The 21696-nt window shown below is 40.6% G+C and overlaps 1 protein-coding gene across 4 annotated transcripts in view; it reads left to right on the top strand.

Moving 5' to 3' along the window:
- Nucleotides 1-21696, top strand: part of YAP1 (Yes1 associated transcriptional regulator) — a 95146-nt gene that overhangs the window by 44105 nt on the left and 29345 nt on the right. For all 4 annotated transcript variants that reach the window (XM_054164739.1, XM_054164742.1, XM_054164740.1 and 1 more), the window contains exons 3-4: nt 9882-9997; nt 17983-18096. In XM_054164739.1, the coding sequence (XP_054020714.1) occupies nt 9882-9997; nt 17983-18096 (230 nt within the window). The remainder of the gene's footprint in view (nt 1-9881; nt 9998-17982; nt 18097-21696) is intronic.

Raw genomic sequence — 21696 nt, 5'->3', positions numbered from 1 at the left:
ACACAAGCTTTGTTTAGTTAAAACTACACTTTAGCTTTGCATAAAGGCCTGTCAAGGAGAGGAAAGACTACAGAAAATTTAAAAAGAGAACCTGAAGATGTGTTGCATCAGCATTCAGAAACTCTTCATGTGTTTCTGGATTTTTGAGGCAAGTAGGCTGTGCCTGAAGGCATTGCTGTCCTCAAGTGGCAGACTGTGCGATGAATTTTAAGGCTTTTTTCCCTTGACATTTTGGGGCAAGTTACAAATTTGATTGTCGGGTGCTCTTTAATATATGAGGGTGTTCCAGTCCTGAAACCTAAGGAAATACTGCAATATGGAGAGGCCAAGTGGAAACACAGGGCTTTCCCAGGCGGCAGGTGGAATATGACCTCTCAGCAGATGAGATTTTCATTGCTGTGTGACCAACAGCTTTTCTTGTGTTGGATTTATTATTTACAAAGGCAGTTGTATAGTCCTTAAAGGATGCTGGGCCATTTGAAGTGTGTGTCCATCTGTAATAGTGGTGCAAATTTAGGGAAGTGTTGATGGATTAGGGTAGAGATAATTGGTAACAGAGCTGTCTCATTTCCCATTTAGGCTTTTCTCTTTACTGTTGCTGCTTAGAATCCAGATTTGTGTCATCTCGAACAATGTATTGTTGCTGTTTAAGATATAAACATGTAATTTTGTTACACCATTTGCAAAGAAATGTACTTCTAAGTCTTCAACTCCTAATTAAAATGAGCCCATATAGTTGAAGACTCAGTTGCATGTTTTGATCTTTTCCAATCTTTGAATTCCCCTGAACAGCATAGGAAAGTGCACAAAGAATGTCACAGCTCCTACCTTCAGGTGCAGCTGGATCCACTCCATTGTGTGTAGTACCCTAAGAACATCATCAGCCATAAGGTAGACATCTCTGCATGCTGTACTCCAGTTTTGGGGATCAGAGTAGTTCAGGCTGACCTCTTCAGAGACCTACTTGGAAGAATGACATGGGCTAGGGCTCTAAAAGATAAAGGGAATAAAAGGAGCTGGTTAATAGTCAAGCACCACCTCCTCCAATCTCAAGACTGGTGCATCCCCATGAGTAAGAAATCAAGTAGGAGAGGCAGGAGACCTTCATAGTTGGGCAAGGAAAATGTCAGATGGAAGAAGGTCCCTGTTACATGGGAAAAGGGTCTGGCCATCTGAGAGGAATATAGGAATGTTGCTAGAGTATGTAGGGATGTTATAAAGGAAAGCTAAGGCCCTATTTGAATTAAACCTGGCAAAGGATGTGAAAAATAACAAGAAGGGTTTCTTCAAATACATTAGGAGGAGAAGGAGCACAAGGCAAAATGTGGACCTGCTGCTGAATGAGGTGGATGGCCTGGTGACAGAGGATACAGAGAAGGTGGTGTTCCTGAATGCCTTCTTTTCTTCAGTCTTCAGTATTAAGACCAGCCCTCTGGAGTCCCAGACCCTAGAGGTACAACAGAAAGTCTGGAGGAAGGCAGACTCTCTCTGAGTCAAGGAGGACTGGGTTAGAGATAAGCTGGACCTCCACAAATCCATGGGATACAGCCACGAGTGCTGAAGTAACTGGCTGATGTGATTGCTAAGTGACTCTGCATCATTTTTGAAAGGTCATGAGAACAGGGGAGGTGCCTGAGGACCGGAAGAAAGCCAATGTCTGTCCAAAAAGGGCAAGAAGGAGGACTCAGAAAACTACAAGCCAGTGAGCTTCACCTGCATCTCTGGAAAGGGGATGGAACAGCCCATTCTGGATGTCATCTCTAAACAGGTGGAGGAAAAGATGATGATCAGAAACAGTCACAATGGATTTACGAAGGGGAAATCATGCCTAACCAATCTGATAGTCTTCTATGATGGTGTGACCAGATGGGTAGATGAGGGGAGAACAGTGGATATTGTCTACCTTGACTTTAGCAAGGCTTTTGACACCCTCTTCCAGAACAGTCTCATAGGTAAGCTTAGGAAGTATGGGTTAGATGAGTGAACAGTAAGGTGGATTGAGAACTGGTTGAACAACAGAGCACAGACAGTTGTAATCAATGATGAAGCATTGAGTCGGAGGCCTGTGGCTAGCGGTGTTCCCCAGGGGTCAGTCCCGGGGCCAGTTTCATTCAACATACTCATCAGTGACCTGGATGAAGGAACAGAGTACACTGTCAGCAAGTTTGGTGATGATACAAAACTGGGAGGAGTGGCTGACATGTCAGAAGGTTGTGCTGCAGTTCATTGAGACCTGGACAGGCTGGAGAGTTGGACAAAGGTGACCCTTATGAAGCTCAGCAGGGGCAAGTGTAGAGTCCCGCACCTGGGGACCATATGCATCAGTATGGGTTAAGAGTTGACCTGCTGCAAAGCAGCTCTGTGGAGAAGGACCTGGTAGTGTTGGTGGACAAGTACTCTGAGATACATTAAGAGTGTGTCCATCAAGTCGAGGGAGGTTCTCCTTCCCTTATATTCTGTCCTAATGAGACCAGTTCTGGTCTCCCCTGTTCAAGAGGAACAGGAAACAGTTGGAGAGAATCCAGAGGAAGGCTATGAGGATGATTAGGGGACTGGAGGATCTCTCTTAACAAGGAGAGGTTGAGAGATCTGGGGCTCTTTAGCCTCAAAAAGGGCTGAGAGGGAATCTTATAAGTGCATATAAATATCTAAAGGGTGGAGGTCATGAGGATGGTGCTAAGCACCTCTCAATTATGGCCAGGGGTAGGACAAGAAGCAGTGGGTGCAAACTTAGAACACAGGATGGTTCACATGAGCTTAATGTAAATCTTCTATACTTTGAGGGTGACAGAACACTGGAACACACTGCCTAGAGAAGTTGTGGAGATTTTCAAAACCTGCCTGGATGTGTTCCTGTGCAACCTGATAGAGGCATACCTGCATTAGTAGCAGGACTGGATTTAGATGATCTCCAGAGGTGCCTTCCAACCTCTATGATTCAAAGCTGAGGCTGTTTCTACCCTAAACTACTACTTTCATCCTATTTCTAAAGCAAATGATGGAAAATTCAGCTGTGGGGTCACCTAGCCCATCTGCCATATCAGATTGATCTTGGCTTTCTAGCTATTGCCACACTTCTTAGGTGTTTGCATCCAGCACTGTTCTTGAATTAGTTGGTAGAGTGATTTTCCCAGCTCCCTGTGGTCAGACCTAGAATGATAGATAAGTGGCTCTCTTGCAGGTAGCCTACACTGCCTATGCACAGGACAAGTTTGTGTAAGATTTGGCAAAGGGCTTTGTTTGAAGTTGACTTTATTTTTTTCTGGAGACAATTTATGGATGTTTCAAGAGCAGAAATACTCAGTTTCTCCTGGCACTAACATTCAGTATCCATAAATCAAATCTTGATGTACTAAAATATACTGGCCATAGCTCTAAAATAATTCAGCAATGCCATTTATGAGGAGGCTCTTACACTGCTCATGATTCATGGGGTTTTTTTTAAGTTCTTAGGTAAAAAAAGAAAAAGGGAAAATATTTCAGAAAATCACATGTTTTGGGGGTTGAAGCAAGCAGCTGATTGGGAAGGCAAAGGAAAAATGCAGTCATTTAATGCAAAACACAATCAAAGGTGTCGTGCTTGTCAGTGGACAGGTCTATGTTTGGGAAGTAATGAAAATGTGAGGAATAGAATAGAATAGGTTGGAAGAGACCTTTGAGATCATCGCGTCCAACCCATCAACCAATCCAACACCACCTAAACAACTAACCCATGGCACCAAGCACCCCATCAAGTCTCCTCCTGAAAACCTCCAATGATGGCGACTCCACCACCTCCCCGGGCAGCCCATTCCAATGGGCAATCACTCTCTCTGTATTGAACTTCCTAACCTCCAGCCTAAACCTCTCCTGTTGCAGCCTGAGACTGTCCTCTTGCTGTGGTACTGGCTGCCTGGGAGAAGAGACCAACATCCGCCTGTCTACAACCTCCCTTCAGGTAGTTATAGAGAGCAATAATGTCACCCCTGAGTCTCCTCCTCTCCAGGCTAAGCAACCCCAGTTCCCTCAGCCTCTCCTCATAGGGCTTGTGCTCCAAACCCCTCACCAACTTTGTTGCCCTTCTCTGGACTCGTTCCAGCAAGTCAACATCCTTCCTAAACTGAGGGGCCCAGAACTGGACACAGGACTCGAGGTGTGGCCTAACCACTGCAGTGTACAGGGGCAGAATGACCTCCCTGCTCCTGCTGGCCACACTGTTCTTGATGCAGGCCAGGATGCCATTGGCCCTCTTGGCTGCCTGGGCACACTGCAGGCTCATGTTCAGCCTACCATCGACCAGTACCTCCAGGTTCCTCTCTACCTGGCCGCTCACCAGCCACTCTGTCCCCAGCCTGTGGAATTAGGCTTAGCTTCATTTGTGCACTTGCTTGTGTGTCACAGGGACTTTTCTGTCTGTCCTCAATACAAAAAGTACACACCGCCAAGTCAACAGTTTTCATAGGTCTGTCATGATGTGGTCAGTGGTTTGTGGATTTCTTCTGCTTTTAATAATAATTAAAAAAAAAGGATTTCCAGTGAATTCCTAAACCAATCTGAAAACCAAAATCCAAGTTGGTCATCTCAGTTTCAATAGAGACTGGCAATAATTTTCTCACAGACATCAAAGTTGTCTCGTCTGCATAGCAAGATGAGAGACTGGGAGATGCTTGTGTAGATTTTTTTGGGGTAATACTTTTATGCTGAAGACCATTTTGCCTTTATGTGTGTTTGTGTGTGACTGTTTTTCTAAGATGGCCTTTCATGAAGAATGATATCCAAAGACAAAGAGAAGCAATGTTCTATTCTAGTGGATGTTTGTATTCTTTTATACATAGATCAGACCTCTTCAGGTTTGTTGCCATTGCAGAAATGTCATATAGTGTGTTAAGTTGGTACCTGAAATTAAAATACCTTTTCACTGTCTTTTGCACTTCCTCATGGCACATTTCTGCCACACATTTTAGTAATACAAGCTGGCAATTTCTGACCTTAATAACATCTCCTCTGAAAATATCTTTTCTACTTATACCCCCTTACAGGAAGGCAGGAAAGGGACTTTTCATGAGTGTTTAGTGATGGGGCAAGGGGGAATGGTTTTAAGCTGAAGGAGAGTAGGTTTACACTAGATCGTGGGAATAAGGTCTTCAGTGCAAGAGTGGTGAAATTCTGAAGTAGGTTGCCCAGAGGAGTTGTGGCTACCCCCTCCTTGGACATGTTCTAGGCCAGGCTGGATGAGGCCTTGACCAACAAAGTCTAGTTAGGAGGCATCCCTGCCCATGGCAAGGAGGTTGGAGTAGATGATCTCTAAGATCAGAGACTGAGGGAGCTGGGGTTGCTTAGCCTGGAGAAGAGGAGACTCAGGGGAGACCTTATTGCTCTCTGCAACTACCTGAAGGGAGATTGTAGACAGGCAGAGGTTGGTCATTTCTCCCAGGCAACCAGCACTAGAACAAGAGGACACAGTCTCAGGCTGCACCAGGGGAGGTTTAGGCTGGTGGTTAGGAGGAAGTTTTACACAGAGAGAGTGATTGCCCATTGGAATGGGCTGCCTGGGGAGGTGGTGGGGTCACCATCATTGGAGGTGTTCAGGAGGAGACTTGATGGGGTGCTTGGTGCCATGGGTTAGTTGTTTAGGTGGGTTGGATTGGTTGATGGGTTGGACGTGATGATCTTGAAGGTCTCTTCCAACCTGGTCTATCCTATCCTATCCTATCCTATCCTATCCTATCCTATCCTATCCTATCCTATCCTATCCTATCCTATCCTATCCCTCCCAACCTAAGCCATTCTATGATGATTCTCTGATGATAAGTGTGAAGGCTCTCATTACCAATGATGTAAGAGATGTGCACCATATATGCCTTTATGCTCATAAAGGCAAAAAAGAGGAAGAAAGAATCATTGTTTTATCATGACTGAGAATTCTCTTATACTAATGAAGTCCTCAACATTCCTTGAAAAGTGTGCCTACCAACAGGGATGCTGTAGCTGCAATAAATACTACGGAATGTCAAACCTGCAGACTCCTAGATAAGCTTTTCTTGAAGAATTTAAGTAAGGTTTTGAGTGTCCTTTGTGTGTGCTGACATGGCTTTCATAACACACTTCATGTCTTTTCAGTGCAGCAACTGGAGTACAGATGTGAAAGTGTATCACACTGTGCTCAGGCAGATCAGTTTTCTGGGTTTAGGAATGGTCTTATTTTATTTGTCTATTGTAATCTAAAGGCTGTTCTTAATAAAAAAAGAACAAATATGATGGGTTTTTGCTCCTGGGTCTGCTTCTGTTCTGTCATGCTTTAAAATACGCCGAAAACGAATCAATCAATCAATCAGAATCCAAACCTTGTCCAGTCATAAAATCCTCAACAAACCAACAAACTCGACACCCCAGAAAAATCCCAAGCCCAAACAAACCCTTTAAAATTAGGGTAAAAGTTTAGTTTGACAAATATTCAGGCTTATGGGAGTGTTGAATGCTAATAAAGATTCGGTTAGAAATTCTGATCCTTAGTAACTGCAGCAATATACTTGGTGTGCATAAAATGAGAACTTTTTTCTTTCTTTAAAGTTGTTCTGGTGAGTATGTGATTAATTTATGTATGATTAAAACTTGACAATGTGTAGGGAGAGACAGCTTGATTCTCTCCATAATGCATAGTGCTTTGCAAGTGCTTTGTGTTGGAAGGTAGGGGGTGGCATAGCTTGGAACACTCGCTCTTCTTAATACCAGAACTGACAGAAGTTTGCTAACAAATGTTTATCATGTTCTGGCTGGTTTAGAGTTGTTTTTCTGAAGCCAGTTACCATAGACCTACATTTATGATACAGTCTAAGTTGATTTCCTTAGTTTATGCAACATTTGTGCAATATAACAAGGATTTGCTTCACTTAGCTATAAATGAACAGTTAATAGATAGGGTCAGATAGCTAGATGTTGGATTTGAGAATTTATTATATGAAGTAGAAAGTCTTAGATTCTGTGATTGCCCCAGGGATCTTGGTTTTAATTCTGAGAGTATTTCTCTCATTTTGTTCTGTGCACATGGTATAAAACTGTGATTCTAGATGAGTAGGGAGAATTTCAGTTCAGTTTGACAGTACTGTACTAAATATAATGAGTCATTTATAGTTTCATTGTTTGATATAGTTTGCCTTTTTTTTTTTTTGCCTTTTCTCATCAAGTTAGGTTGACAGTAATGCTTTACCAAGATATGACTTGGGTCAAGTGAAGTAGAAGATATGGAATGTAAGGATTGGGGCAGTTGTCATGTAATGCTGCTACTATGGAAAAAATGTGTTTAATGCAGCGAAAGGCAATGAAATGAATTAGTGATGTCTTGGTTTGTCCATTTAGACCTTTTCTGTACTGCTATTTGAAACAGGGGAAGAGCTTTTCTTAGTGTGTAGCATTCCAAACGTCAGGTATGGAGCGTGTAAGATTTACATGTAAGTAGTGTGATTTGGTGGAGGTTAAAAAGAAAGGTTTTGAGGGAAGGTGTAAGGAAAATGGATGCCTAGGTGAGGAGGCAGAAAGCTGAAGGGTTGGGTCAGGGGGGAGAATTTGCCTTATTGAACCAGCCTTATAGTTAGTATTATTTTAATAATCAGTTTGCTTACTTTGAGACTTTTCTTCTGTGTCTCTTTAAGAAGACTACTGATTGGAGTTTAGTTGGTTAAGTAAGGACCATGCTGACTTTTCTCAGGCAGTACTCGGCTAGGAAAAGTTGGAAGCTGCTGCTGCCAAAAATAGCCATCCATGGAGACATTAACTATACCTTGTGTTTTGAGCAGCATTGAGCAATTGACAATGTTGTTCTTGTGCTCAGGAATGGAGGTGCTTAAAAATTGCTTCTTGATAGTCCGTTCATCTATCCCATATTCAGATATGGTAGAAAAACCCTGTTGTTCCAGTGTGTTTCTACAGTTGACTGCAAAAATGGCTCTGTAATGCAGTGATGTTATTTCTTACTCTACACTCAAATAACATATAAAAACAAAGGCTGTAAAAGCTGTACCTTTGGTAGATAACGTTATAAGTTCACAGTGCTACATGGATTCTTTTTAATAGGAATTAAATGGAAATAAATGTGTGTGTTATCATGGGTGCATTGGTGTTTTCCCAGTTTCCACTGTTCCCAGAACTGAGCTGAGCCAGTATAACAAATCAGAAAGAGAAGGGAGGAACAGCACATGCTGATACTGTGATTTAAACACATGGCCTGCGAAGCATTACTGTGCAGTGTGTTTTTACATCTGTATTATCTTTACCTGTTTTCATTGCTTTGCAAAATTGACCACCAGAAAAGTGAAAAAGGTGTTCTCCAATCTGAAGGTTTCTGTGTAGTCCAGTATATACAGGGCAGTCTTTACTATGTTGTGCCCTGTTTTATAAATAAATAGGCTAAAAAGGAAATAAAGAAATCTTGCTGTGTGTGGTATGTTTCTCTGTGGAGTTGAATATAGGAAAACATGTGCAAGTAAAGGCACAGGGTGCTTAATAGTAACTGCATGAAATGAGCTGTGTTGTGGAAACTAACATGGCAGTGACACCATTTTAATTAATGCTGTACTAACAGGTTTCCTGTACACAAGGGGAAACTGACAGTGGTTGCCACATGGAGACAAAGTAGAGCTTTGTTTACTGTTACATTTTTGTACAAGTAGTATTCCTGACTATTTTGTGACCCAGCTGCAGTGTGTATGTAACTCCTTGACCTGGAATTGGTTGTGTGTATATTTAAAGAAGGTGAAGTGGACATTTTTTAAACCTTTTCTTTAAAAGCCACTACTTCATGCCTTCTGCCTCGTGACAGAAAGTCCCTTCAATGATCAGAATCTAATAAATAATTCTACATAAGTAATTGGTTTGGGTAACTACTGTCCCATTTTGTGATACTCATTCTTAGTTGTTTGACATGATGAAGTAGTTATGAAATGTAGTATTGGGGAAGGGGGGATGACTACTTTTTGAGCATCAGAGGATATGTTAAAACCGGTTAATAATTGGAGTCAAGATTTTTATCAGTAAGTTTATAGGCATAGCAATTAGTTGCTTAGGGCAGGGAGCAAATAATACTCCTGTTCATACAGTTTGAGCTAAGATGAGGTCTTAATTTATGATCAGAGATCTTGGATGTTGTGATCATGCAAATACATAAACAAAGTTTGGGATTCATCTCTTCTAATGTATTTGACTTAGTTAACTTAGATTGCCTTCTTGAAGGACTTATGGAATAGTTTGCATTGGAGGGGATCTTTAAAGGTTATGTAGTCCACCCTCCCTGCAGTGAGCGGGGGCATGTTTCACTAGATCAGGTTGGTCAGAGCCTGGCCCAACCTGACCTGAAATGTTTCCAGGGATGGAACTTCTACTACCTCTCTGGGCAGCCTGTGCCAGTGTTTTGCCACCCTTGCCACCTAGTCTAAATCCACGTTCTTTTGGTGTAAAACCATTTCCTCTCATCCTGTCCCAACAGGGCGTGCTAAAGTGTCTGTTCTCCATCTTACTTATAGACCTTCTTTTAGTACTGAGAGGTCACAAGAAGGTACCCTCATAACCTTCTTTTCTCCAGGCTGAATAACCCCAACTTTCTCAGCCTTTCTTCATAGCAGAGATGTTCCCTAAGCAATGAATATGAACTCATCATGCCGAGTTCCTGGACTGTACTTGAGAGGCCAGAATTCCAGAGATTCACATTGTTGGGAAAGTGTTGGTGGCCGGAGTAAGGGTTTGATAATCTGACATACTCTGATGTTTGGAGAGAATCCAAATGGTTCTTTCTTGGGTTTTAATGTGGTTGTTGTGGACAGGCTTAACCTTTTGTTGTTAAACTTCCTGTGCTTAGCAGGTCATAGTTGTGAATGCATGACTCTTCTAACTCTCACTTTCTTTTGCCTTAGTCACATCGATCAGACAACAACATGGCAAGATCCTCGGAAGGCCATGCTTTCTCAGATGAATGTCACAGCACCCACCAGCCCTTCTGTGCAGCAGAACATCATGAACTCAGCATCAGGTAAGTAAAATTGGTATTTATGAATAAGATGATCTGTATGAAGATACTGCAAGCTATTTTCAGTTGGGGAGGAGGAAGTACAAATTTCACAGTTGTCCTGGTTTTAAGCTTTAAATTTATTGACGTCTGATGCATCAAGCAAGAGCCTGGTATGGGAGGTAAGGGAATTTGTTTAATATTTATGATGACAACAGAAAATATACTATAGTTCTTTGGTTTATGTGTTTATTTTTTTTCAAGTGGATTATTAAAACATTTGAAGAAGCAGAATTTTTGTCTTAGTTTCTTCTGATTGAAAATGTCATTCAGCTCGTGAAGACTAGAATTTCCACTGAGTGTCAATTTGCATTAAAACTCTTGTGCTTCTGCAGTGTTCTTCTGCCTCCTCTTGCTCACTTACTAGGCTTTGCATAGTCCCATGAATTTACATTTCCTATATTTCTTAGAAACATCTCATTTTTTCATGTCTTCCCTAAATGGATAAAGCAAACACCTGGAGATTCTTGTTTAGAAGCAGAGATGTTTTGGTTTTCCTCTCATTTTCCTGTTGTTTCCAAATTCCTGTATCATGATAATTTATTCCTCTAGCTGAGGAAGCCTGATAACCTTTCCCTGGAATATAGAATTGTTTTTCAGCTAGTCTGGGTGGTGGGGCTTCATTAGACAGCAGTAAAGTGTGCTTGTTCTTGCTATAGAATCTGCTATATGTTTTAAGACTTCTCTTGTGCTAGTTTCACTGCTGCGCTCTTTGTCACCTTCTGTGTGTCACTGAGGTTCATGTTTTATTTATTTTCTCACAGTCTGGTTGTATTTTGTTTATGTCTGCTGTTCTGTATTTCACAAAGGTTGTTCTCTGTTGCTGCTTTTTGTCGTCCACTTAGACAGCTTTGTTTCGTTCTGCAATTCATATGCTGCAGACAATACCCAAAGATTAACAGGCATGACCAAACTATGCGTTCATGACTGAGTATTAGAGGAGAAGCCAATCAAATGCTTTGCTGGCTACACTAGGAGGCTGGATTATCCTGAAACAAATGAGAGTCCTGTTGAGGTTCAGGAAGTCATGATTCAGAGCAATTAAGATCTCAGGCTCTGATGTGAAAATGTAATAACTGTGATTATTTTTACTGTAAATATATCCTGGGAAACCTGCAGCAGTAAAGACGATGGCTTTGCAGAGACATTTCTGAGGAAAAAGAAGTGGAGAAAGGAAAAAATTTAGTATCATAGGATACTGTAAGTTGGAAGGGACCTTGAATATCATCTAGTTCCAATCCCCCTGCCACAGGCAGAGACACCTCCTACTAGACCAAGTTGCTCAAAGCCTCATGGAGCATGGTCTATTCCTTTGGTCTGTTTCACCTTTTGGCTCCTCCTATGTATGCTAAAACTACATGCTTGGTGTTTGAATATTGGTAGAATTCTATATTTTAAGATAATTCCTCCAACCTTCCATTGTACCAAGAATTAACAGCAAAGAGTTCTGATGGTGAAACAGGGTTCACTTTATGTACTTAGCCCCTAGCTAAAAAAACAAACAAAAACCAAACAAAAAAGGGAAAGAAAAGCTGGTTATTTGTAAGGGTAAAAATCTTAAGAGGGAATTGAGTAATCAGTACATGAGGACTACCTTTAGAAGAAGATCAAGAATTGGCATATAATTGACTGATGTGTGAGCAAGTGCTTGTGCAATAAAGAAGAGACATTAAAATGGGTTTTCTTGTGACTTGAGAAATTGCTTATTTGCATACAAGTTCGTGGAGCATTTGTTTTCCATTTCACAGATGATACTGTATTGAACAGGGACTGAAAATCTTGTAAAATCATTTTTCCCCAGTGCTCTGAATTTGATAAAGTGCAGGAAGAAATCAGAACTCCTGTGTATATCATTGCATATTTATGCAGCATTGCTTTTTTAATAAGCTTAAACCAGTTGAGGTACTATGTCTTGGGACTGGCTTTTTGGATGCACCTGCTTGCCCTTAACTTCCTTGCATTTAACAAAAGTCTGTTTTGAATTCAATAATACTGAACCTGCATTTATTTGGATATGATTCTGTTTCTGATACCTGATTTGGCAAATCTTTATGTACTAACTTGAAATGTATATTTGTTTTGACTAAAGTCTCATATCTGGTTCTGTGACCTTTTTACTACTGAGTTTGTGGTAACTTAGGCTTCCTTGGTGGCCTTGTAAAGAGTCTTTGAGACAAATAGAAAAATCAAGTAACCTACCACTTCAGCACAGTGGGGCTTAATCTGAGTGCTAACGTCACAAATACAAGACTACTTAATATTCTAATTTGGCTGTTCATCCTCCAGCACTGGGAAATAAAGTTGAGACCTTTAAGACAGAGGTTTCCTGTTTTGAAATATTACTGGCAATGAAACATGCCCTAGTCCTTTCAGAGCCTTTCATGAAAGATGCTGGGAGAACCCAAGTGTAAGTATTGTGACAGCTGGAGGTCACTGACTTGCAAAAAAAATGTCCAAAATTCCACAAGGGAGAATGTTTTCCTTTCTGTATGGTTCATTCTTGTATAGCACTCATTTAATTGTGGTGCTTAATCAGAAGCTGCTGTCCCAGTTTTAGTCTCTTTAATTGCAGACTGGCACAGGAGCTTGTGAGTAAAGCTGCTGCAGTGAAACGTAAGAAGATTTTTAGGCCTGTCTTGAAAGCCATTAGAAGCTTTATCAATTCAGCCAGTTAGAATTTTAGTCATTAGCTAGAACTAAGAACAGGAAACCAAACTGAAGAAGGGAGAGAAAGAATAGAACCCTGAGAGCTACTGACATTGAAGATAATCCTGTTGCATTTTCTGGGTAAATGGGATAAGTGGAGCTCAGGGAGAAAGAGAAGAAAGCAAAACTGGAAGGTGCAGTAAGGGTGAAGGCAATGATTTTGTGAACAAAATGTTTTATGAGTGTTAGCATACTTCGTTTACAGGAAGTCATCAGTACGTGGAAAGTGAGGATTTTTTTCCTGCTTGTTTTGGTTCTTTGATTTTTTTTTTGTCTCGGTCTTGTTGAGCTTAGCTTGCTACTACACCTAATCAACTGAAATGTTCTGGGCTATATGTATGCAGAGAAACACTGCTCGTTGAGATGGCGTTTGTTGGTTAGTCTGCTGTGAAACAGTGTTGCATCTTCACATCAGTAATGGAAGGAAAACAACCTTGTTCCTTCTAAACGTGCAACATATGGAAAAATTAGGCCTGACTGCTCTTTGTGTTTCTAACCATTCTTTTTCTTGATTTAGAGTAAAAAAAGTAAAAGAAGGTAGTGATAATGGTTTGTTGTCCTTCTGCAGGACCTCTCCTGTGCATTTCTTACTGAGGTGAAGTTATACATTTGAAAGCAGTTAATGCCTTTCTTCAACAGTTATGCTTGATGCAACAGAGATGGGATAATAATTGTAGTTACATGCTTCCATTCTTCAGATACTTTTACTTCCTGAATCACGCTTGACAGCACTGCTTACCCTATCCTCTTCTGCTTGCGCATAGACATGAGATAACTAGCTTTGGAGCGGATTACCTGTCTTTGTCTTCATTTGTCTTCCCTCTTACATTGTAGTTTTGGCTTTCTGGTGAAAGTTTGTAGTGTAATTCCATTGCCACTTGGAGCAGGGCCATAGTGCCATGTTAAATGTTGCTAGGAAAATGGACATTTGAATTCATAACTCTTGAGGATTTTTTTCCCCTTGGGGGCTGGAAGGGTGAGGAGGAGTATGCCAGTAACTAAAGCGAGTTCTAGCTCTTAAATTCGTGTTCACTTCACTTGCAGATTTCTGCTCTGTGTAGCCACTCATTCTGCTCTGTGTACGGTCAACACTACATGTAAGATGTTGGGAAACAAGTTTCTAAGTATCTGGATGACAGTAATGTTAATTTCCTTCTCCAGCTGCAAAACATGCCCCCTTTTTGCTAATGTCTGCTTGTAAATGTTACTGATTTCACGGAATAAAGAGAGACTTCAGGCGAAGTTTGTAGACATTTTAAACAGCTTTGGAATCACAGTGATAGGGATTGAAGGGAAACATTTAAGCTTTCACAGAGAAAGATTAGGGATGTGCCTAGAAATCAGTGTGTCAGATGAGGATGATTTCTGCTCATGAAATAGATGTTCCAGTTCCTAGGTCATCTAGGTGTATTCTTTTAACAGCTAGATACAGAGCAGGGAGCTGTGCTTTGCATTCAAGACTCTGCATTTCATGGTGTATGAGGCATTCACAAAAAATGGAGGCATGCACATGGACTTTTAAAATTACATGTATTTATGTTAAGTTACAGCATTGTATAAATATTTAGTCACAGAAACATGCCTTATCAGTAGTTCTGTAACAACGGCTTACATTTGGAAACTGGAATCTAACTTTTTGATGACCTTGTCTTTAAAAGTACCACAGTTAATGGTGAGTTCCCTGGAAGGGTTGTCTCTCCCTGTGCAAATATTTTGATAGAATTATGAGCTTATGGTTCTGATTGTGTTCAGGAGCCAAACAGAACCAGTAGGAGACAACGTCGCAGGGGTATATTGTTGGTGATCAGTGTTTACAAAGGTTCCAAGGGAGACTGCAAAAGTACTTTGGCACTGATAAGTAGACAGAATCTGGCTCATGAAATCATCAGAGTTACTTGGAGGCAAAGTGTGTATTCACAGCCACCATACTTTTGGGGTCTCTGTGTGTATTCAGTGCTTTATTTAAAAGTGTATAGAGTCTGACAGTCACTAAATGTGCTGCTTTCAGCAGCTAGATGGGTCCATCACCCTAGGCTAGGTGCCTGGGCTAAATGGCCAGGGGTTTGTGGGTTTTGTCTGGGTTTTGTCTGGGTTTTGTGCAACACAGGCTCCAGCAACTATAGAAATTTTAGTGAGAAGGCCCAAGGAGTAGCAATATAGTTTATATACCTTGAGGCACTTAGCTATGCTGTTGATTCTGTTGCTATAAAGCTTTTTGGGGAGGAAAGTGACATGCAATTACAGGGAATTGTCCCAGATGCCCTGAGTGAGTGTAGCTGCTGTTCTTAACCATGGTTTTCCATTTTTCCCTGTTACTTGTCTGTAATAAGGTATGTGTCAGACTGCCAGTTACAAAACCAGACATGACAGTCTTCTGGTTTCACAACTGCTCACAAAAAAAGTACTAATCAATTTTTGAACTAGCATGTCAACTTGTAGGGATGACATCAGAAACACAAGACCAGTTACTGGCCAAGGAAGAAAGGAACATCACAATTAATGACAAAAGTTTCTAGAGAGAAGAATACTGTTTCTGCAGCCCTTGGTGGCTCTCAGCAAGGAAGGCTTGCTACTATGACAGACAGGTGGGCAGGCAGATATTTTCTCTCCTGTCCACAGCTGTGCATTTTATTTAGAAAAATGAGAGCCTTGCTTAGGTTTGTCTTTAGTAAGATCATAAAATCATAGAATCAACAAGGTTGGAAAAGACCTCAAAGATCATCAAGTCCAGCCTGTCACCCAACACCTCATGCCTAGTAGACCATGGCACCAAGTGCCACATCCAATCCCCTCTTGAACACCTCCAGGGACGGCAACTCCACCACCTCCCTGGGCAGCCCATTCCAATAGCTAACAACTCTCTCTGTGAAGAACTTTCTCCTCAAGATGGATCACTAAATCTCATAAACAGCATTGTTCTACCATGTAGGTGGACTGTTAACTCCTGGCATCCTGTTTCAAAAGCATTTTGCTCTTATTTACTGCACAAGAGCATGCTGGACCAGCATGTGCCTTACTCAGTGTTCAGCAGGGCTGACACCTCAAAGCTCCTTTTATTGTTTTGGTGTTTTTTTTTCTAGAGCCAGTTGATGTTTTTGGCTTTGCAATTCAAAAGATAGTTTCTTGATGAGTTTCATCTCAAGGGATGTAAAACTTGGAAGGATTTTGAAGGAGAATGGTAGTGATAAGGTCTGCCCACATGGCCAGCATGTTGGCTTAGCAGTCAAGGAGCATTTTTGGCTCCTTATTGGTTTCTGTACTTGGATGATGTGGGACACGTTGCTGTGCTCCTCTACCTCAGTTTTACAAGATAGCGTCTCAGTCATCAGCACGCTGGTCTTTAGGTCTGGTAGCACGGTACAGGGTTCTTTGCACTTGAGGTTGCAATTCTGCATCAAAGCCCTCTGATTATTAGACTTTATGAAAGTATTGGAGTGTTGTCACTCTTTCTTGCCCATTCTGTTCACTAGCCTCTGATTCCTCCTGTTACTTGTGTGAGGCATTTAAAGCTTGTGAGGAAAATACCCAGTGATTAGAACACTGATTTTCCTCACTCAAAACCCTGTAGCTGTAATGATGTGGTAGAGTTGCTAGAGAAAAGCACAGCTTTCTGAGCCAAAAAGAGAAAGTTTAAATTAGAAAGGTACTTTGCAGATCTTCAGAAACTACAGTAAGAAAATTCTTGTCCTGGTCTGATGACTTTGGATATTCTTGTAATGCAATTAAATGATTATTTTACTCTTTATGACGTTTTCCCAATAACATGTTTTGAGTTTGAGGAAGCAAATCTTCTGCTCCCTCCACCCTCACTCCAGCCTTAGGCAAAGTCTTCAACAGGAGTACAACTTCAGGACAAAATCACAGGCAGAGCTAATGTAGTTTGAGTGTGGATATAGTAGGTACTTCAGGCATGTACCAGATACATACACATATTTTTGTGTGTGTAGCTGACTATCGTGAAATTATGATGTTAGTTCGTATTTAATGTATCTTACGTTATACAGAACGGTCTGTTAGTCCAAGTCTAACCAGCCAGATGGCTTTTGCTAATGTATTATGATATTACACTGAGGAAGAGTGGAAGGAGAGGTTGAAATATAATGGCTTCCTGCAGCAGTTCTTGTTCTAATTTCTTTTACATTCTTAACATTTGTAGTTGATCCTTTGTTGTATCGTCTTTCAATTGTACTTAAACCTAAAGAAATCTAGACAAGATCTTCCTATGTTGAATTCAGGTATTTTTAAAAGTCCATAGATATATAAATATAAAAATCCATGCATTTGTAAAGCACCTGACAGATGAGATTAACTTAAAGAATAGTTTTCAGTCTAAGCAAAATACAGATGGAATGTACAGGATCCAATAAGTGCTTTATGAACTGGATATTGATGAGAGGTGGGAATAAGTGCTTTATGAACTGGATATTGATGAGAGGTGGTTTTCTCAAAAGCTGCTATTTGGAGCATAAGAAAAACACACCTCAAGACTCTGTCTTCAGACATTAGCTGGGGAATCCAGAACACCATCACCTAACATCTTTTTAGCAGCTCCTAAATGTAGATTTCCCTGCTTATGCCTTCCTGCTCATAGAGGCGTAGCACTGCTGTTCATAGCACTGTGTCTCTATGTCTGCTTGTGGTGTTTTCTTACCTTTGCTTTTTTTGTTGCTTGTTTGCCTACTGTTCTGCAGGTTTGTGTTTTTGCTTGCTTAAGCCTTTAACATTTTCACAGAAAGTTATGGTATGAGGTACAGGGAAAACGATTTTTTGGGTTCTTTTAATTGTTTGTGAAAGACAAAGGAATATTTCAGCATCTTATCAGTGTTACCTCCTTGATGCTGCTGGACCTTAATCACCACATGAACTTTCCCATGTGAGATAGAGTATCTCTGTGCTTACTCTTTTTGCTGGTGCTCATGCTGGTTTCATTCTGGCAGGCTTGACTTATTGCTGGTTTTGTGTTCTAATGCTATAACAAAATGGAGTGTCGAAAGCAGAAGAAAGGGTGAAAACAAGTTACAAACCTCAACTCCAAATCCTTACCAAAACCGATAGCAATGTTTTCTGTTCTTTGATTTCCTCCCCGCCATTTCTTTGCCCTTACCCCAGGAATGTTAGACAGGAGCTTGAAACTTCTCTGTTTCATGTACTGTTATGCATGTAAAATGTCGGAATCTTTTTTAGATCCATTTCAGCTGGAGCAAACAAGAGCCCGCCATCAACTCCTTCCTTCTATATTGCAGGCCCACTCCCCGATGGATGGGAACAAGCTATGACCCAGGATGGAGAAATTTACTACATAAACCATAAGAACAAGACCACATCTTGGCTAGACCCAAGGCTTGACCCACGCTTTGGTAAAAGTTCATCTCGCGTCAGAATTTTTGATTCGCTTCAGTTCACTCAGCTTTAATTTTGCAGGCACATTTTTGGACACCTTTTATCATACCATTCAAATACATTTTAATTTGAATTACAGAGACTTTCTTTAAATCAATATTTTTAAAAAAAATTAATTAAAAAAGGTTAAAACAAAATAAATAACTAAATAAAGGATTAGCGCATATATCCTTGCACAGCCTATGTCACCATACAGCTCCCAGACTTGGTGGCATTTAGGAACTACCTAGAGACACTTTCAGCCAAGCTCACTCTTCCCTTCAAAATTGCAAAAGTGAAACCCTGAAGATTTTTTTTTAGTTCCCAAGCAAATATTTACTTTCCTTTGCGCTGTCTTGGAAGAGGACATTGTCAAAGGATAGCATTTAATGCTGCTTAAATACACTTGAAACATACCAGCTTATAACTCCAGCTTGTCACAGTGATGATCATGACAAAACTTCCTGTTTTAAACAGTATGGAGAGAATTTATTTGTTCTGTTTCTACTTTAATAATATTCTTGATGGTTTTGATCTATATGAAGAGCAGAGCTGCACTGATTACTGTGAATTGCAATAGTATATAATCACAACAGCCTCTAAACTAGTTTCTTAAATCAACCAAGTGATTTTTCTGATGTGTTTAAGGAGGTATTACAACGTTAGGTTTTGTATATGGCATACCCTGTGTGGGTAAGCTTTATTAGATGTATTAATTTGCCCTTGATTTGTTTTCCCAATAACTTACTATTTTCAGCTCCTTTTAGATTTTAGTTATTTTTCCAGAGCCATGGAAAAAACAGTAGGGGTGAAAAAAAAAGAGGAGATCGTTGTGGTTTTCAGGCTTTACTTTTGGACTCGATGCAGCTAAATGAAAACAGTGTGCAGATCACTGAGTAGGTCAGGCTGAGGGGATACAAAGCCTTTGAAGCTTTACAGGGGTTGACCTAACAACAACTGTGGGCCCCTTTTGGGAGAGGCATTAACTCCATGAATGCCATATAAACAGAGAGCTGCAAAACTCAACAGTGCTGCTCTGTTTTGTTTTTCTGAAATGGCTGTCAGAAATTTCAGCATTCTTGTTTTGTAGACTTGAGTGCTTCCTTGAAACATCCGTTTGCTCTTCTGGATCACACCAGATTGTCACACTTTGTTTATAAACCACTCACCAGTTTGTAGACGGGTTGAACCATTGTGCAACTTGAGCCCAAAGGTGGGGCATATATTGAAGGCTGTCAGCTTTGGCAGATGTCCATGCTGGCTTTAACACCGGCCAGAGTTGCAAACCTGTTTGCATGTTGCAGGAGTGTGTGGGCAGGTAATTTGCAACTTCACAATTACTTAATGTGTGAATAAGGCTTAAAAGGAACTAGTAATTTTGCAAGTCAGTGTTGTCTTTTCACTTAAAAGAAGCAGGACAATTACATTTACTTAAGTAATCTTGCAGGGTATGTATTTTTCTTTTCTTTGTATTACTTTATAGCTTCCAATGATGAGCTGACATTAAAAAGGAGTGTGGAAAAGGCTTTAATTGACAGAGATGAATCTTGTTTCTCAGAACTATTTTGTACTCCTGTAAATAGCATAAGCTAATTGTAAGGGCAAAAGCTACTTGTCTTGTCTATACTGGAACCTCATCAAATGTTAAGGCCACGCAGTTAAACTGGAAGAAGTTAGAAACTTCCAAAAGACTGCATAAGGATTTCTTGCTGCATAACTTCCCTTTTTGGGCCCACTGCGTATGTGTATCCCAGACAGGCTTGAGTACTTGCCAAGGCTCTTTATTTTGTGGTTGGACTTTTAATCTGTTCCAGACCTTTTCAGTCAAAGAGCTCAAGTGTAACTGAAAGGGGCAGGAAAGAAGGGGGGGGTAAAAAAAAAAGGAAAGAAAGAAAAAGAAAGAAAAAAAAACCCCAAACACATGTGGGCTCTTCTGATCTAGAGTGATGGCAAATAGAGACAAGCTGCTAGCTGCTGTTGAGCTTGAAGGAGTTTTAAAATCTTAAGTTGTACACCCTGTATTGTGGTTTATATTTTTCTCATTTCAGCCAAGAAAATACAAAGCCTTATTCCTTTTGCTTTCTCACTTGTGACCTCCTTAAGTCACTCTAGTAAAAGGGGAAAAAAAATTCTGCTTGACAGCGAACTTACTGAGCCTTGCATTTATTTATCACTGGGAGATCCTCAACAAATATGAGCTGTGACCCTAAGCAGTGTGTGAATGACTCAGAAGTTTACCTTTCTGTGCTTAATGTAGGTTGAAAACCCTGCTGGGTTTTTTCCCCTCTGAGGATCACCATACTCTTATCTTTCTTTGAATAGAAGGGTTTGGTTTTCACTATTTTTTGACTACAAATGCTTTGAGAAGCAATCCCGAGTGAATTTGTCTGTTTAAGCTTTGATTATTACAGTAATGTTGATTGAAGGAGAAATTAATTTCTTCCTTGAACTTGCCACTTTCACCAATCTGAAGAAACCATTGAAAACAGTAAAGCTATTGAGTGGTATGTGCAAACATACTCTTCTGTTCCAGTATTCAGAAAAAGGTTTCAAGATTCTTTACCCTTATTGCTTCTGAATTCCCAGCTTCCAAGGAGACAGCTGTTATGTCTCTGTATGTTCCATACCAGATGGAAACTTTGCATTCATCTTTTGCTTTTTCCCCTCCTCAAGTAGGTGTGCATATGCTTTGTTTGTTTGTTTTAAATGATGCTGGGAATTTTCCATTAATGTGGCTAGAAAACACAGAGGAAGGAGGATCACTGTGAAGAAATCGGTTTAGGTGGACGCTTGCTTGCTATGGGGAATCTGGGTATTGTATTTGTGCTTTTAAACAGGAAAGAAAAGGATGCAGTTGATATGGATTCTTTATTGGAACAGCTTTTTAAGACTGTATCAGATAGGAGTCCCTGTCCAATTACCTGGCTGTGGACCATACTGGGTCTAATACCTGAGTCTAATACCTGAGTGCTCCAAAAGACTTTTGTTCCAAAAGTCAGATCCAACATCTTTGAGTGGGCTCAAGCTCTTCAGCTACACCCATTAAACAGCAGTGATGTCTTGTCATGGCTCAGGTATTGATCCTCCAACTCTATGTATTTGATTTTAGAATAGGTTTGTGCTAGGAAAATTCATAAACTTTAAAATCTAGGGAAGAAGTATGGAAGGAATGTTTTCTTATGCTGAGCACAGGCAATCATAAATGATGAGATGGGATCAAAGGAATGGGAATGGGGTTGGGGTCCTTAGGCTGATGTCAGCAGGATTCTTGTCTAGTGGAGCATCTGGTACAAACATGCTATCCTACCTTCCATGCATTAAGGGGCATCAAATGACAGGGGAGATTTGGGTTTTTTTTCAGGAAGGCTGTTTATTTCTTTAATTGAACTGTCAAGCTGAGCATGTGTTCTGGACTGTTGTCTTTTAGTAGCTTCTGCTGTTGTCCATTGGTCATTCTTTACAGATCCTGCTGTTTATAGTAAGTCTTCCAGAGAATGTAGTAAGTTTTCTTAATAGTCAAAAATATCTGGGTAGGAAGCAGGTCAGCTATGCATTCTGAATGGCTGGAGAGGCTGAAG

This window comes from Dryobates pubescens, chromosome 10 (genome assembly GCF_014839835.1).
Source record: "Dryobates pubescens isolate bDryPub1 chromosome 10, bDryPub1.pri, whole genome shotgun sequence".
In the NCBI taxonomy this organism is placed as follows: Eukaryota; Metazoa; Chordata; class Aves; order Piciformes; family Picidae; genus Dryobates; species Dryobates pubescens.
Note: the sequence above shows the minus strand (reverse complement) of the source record. Positions and strands in the feature narration are given on the sequence as shown.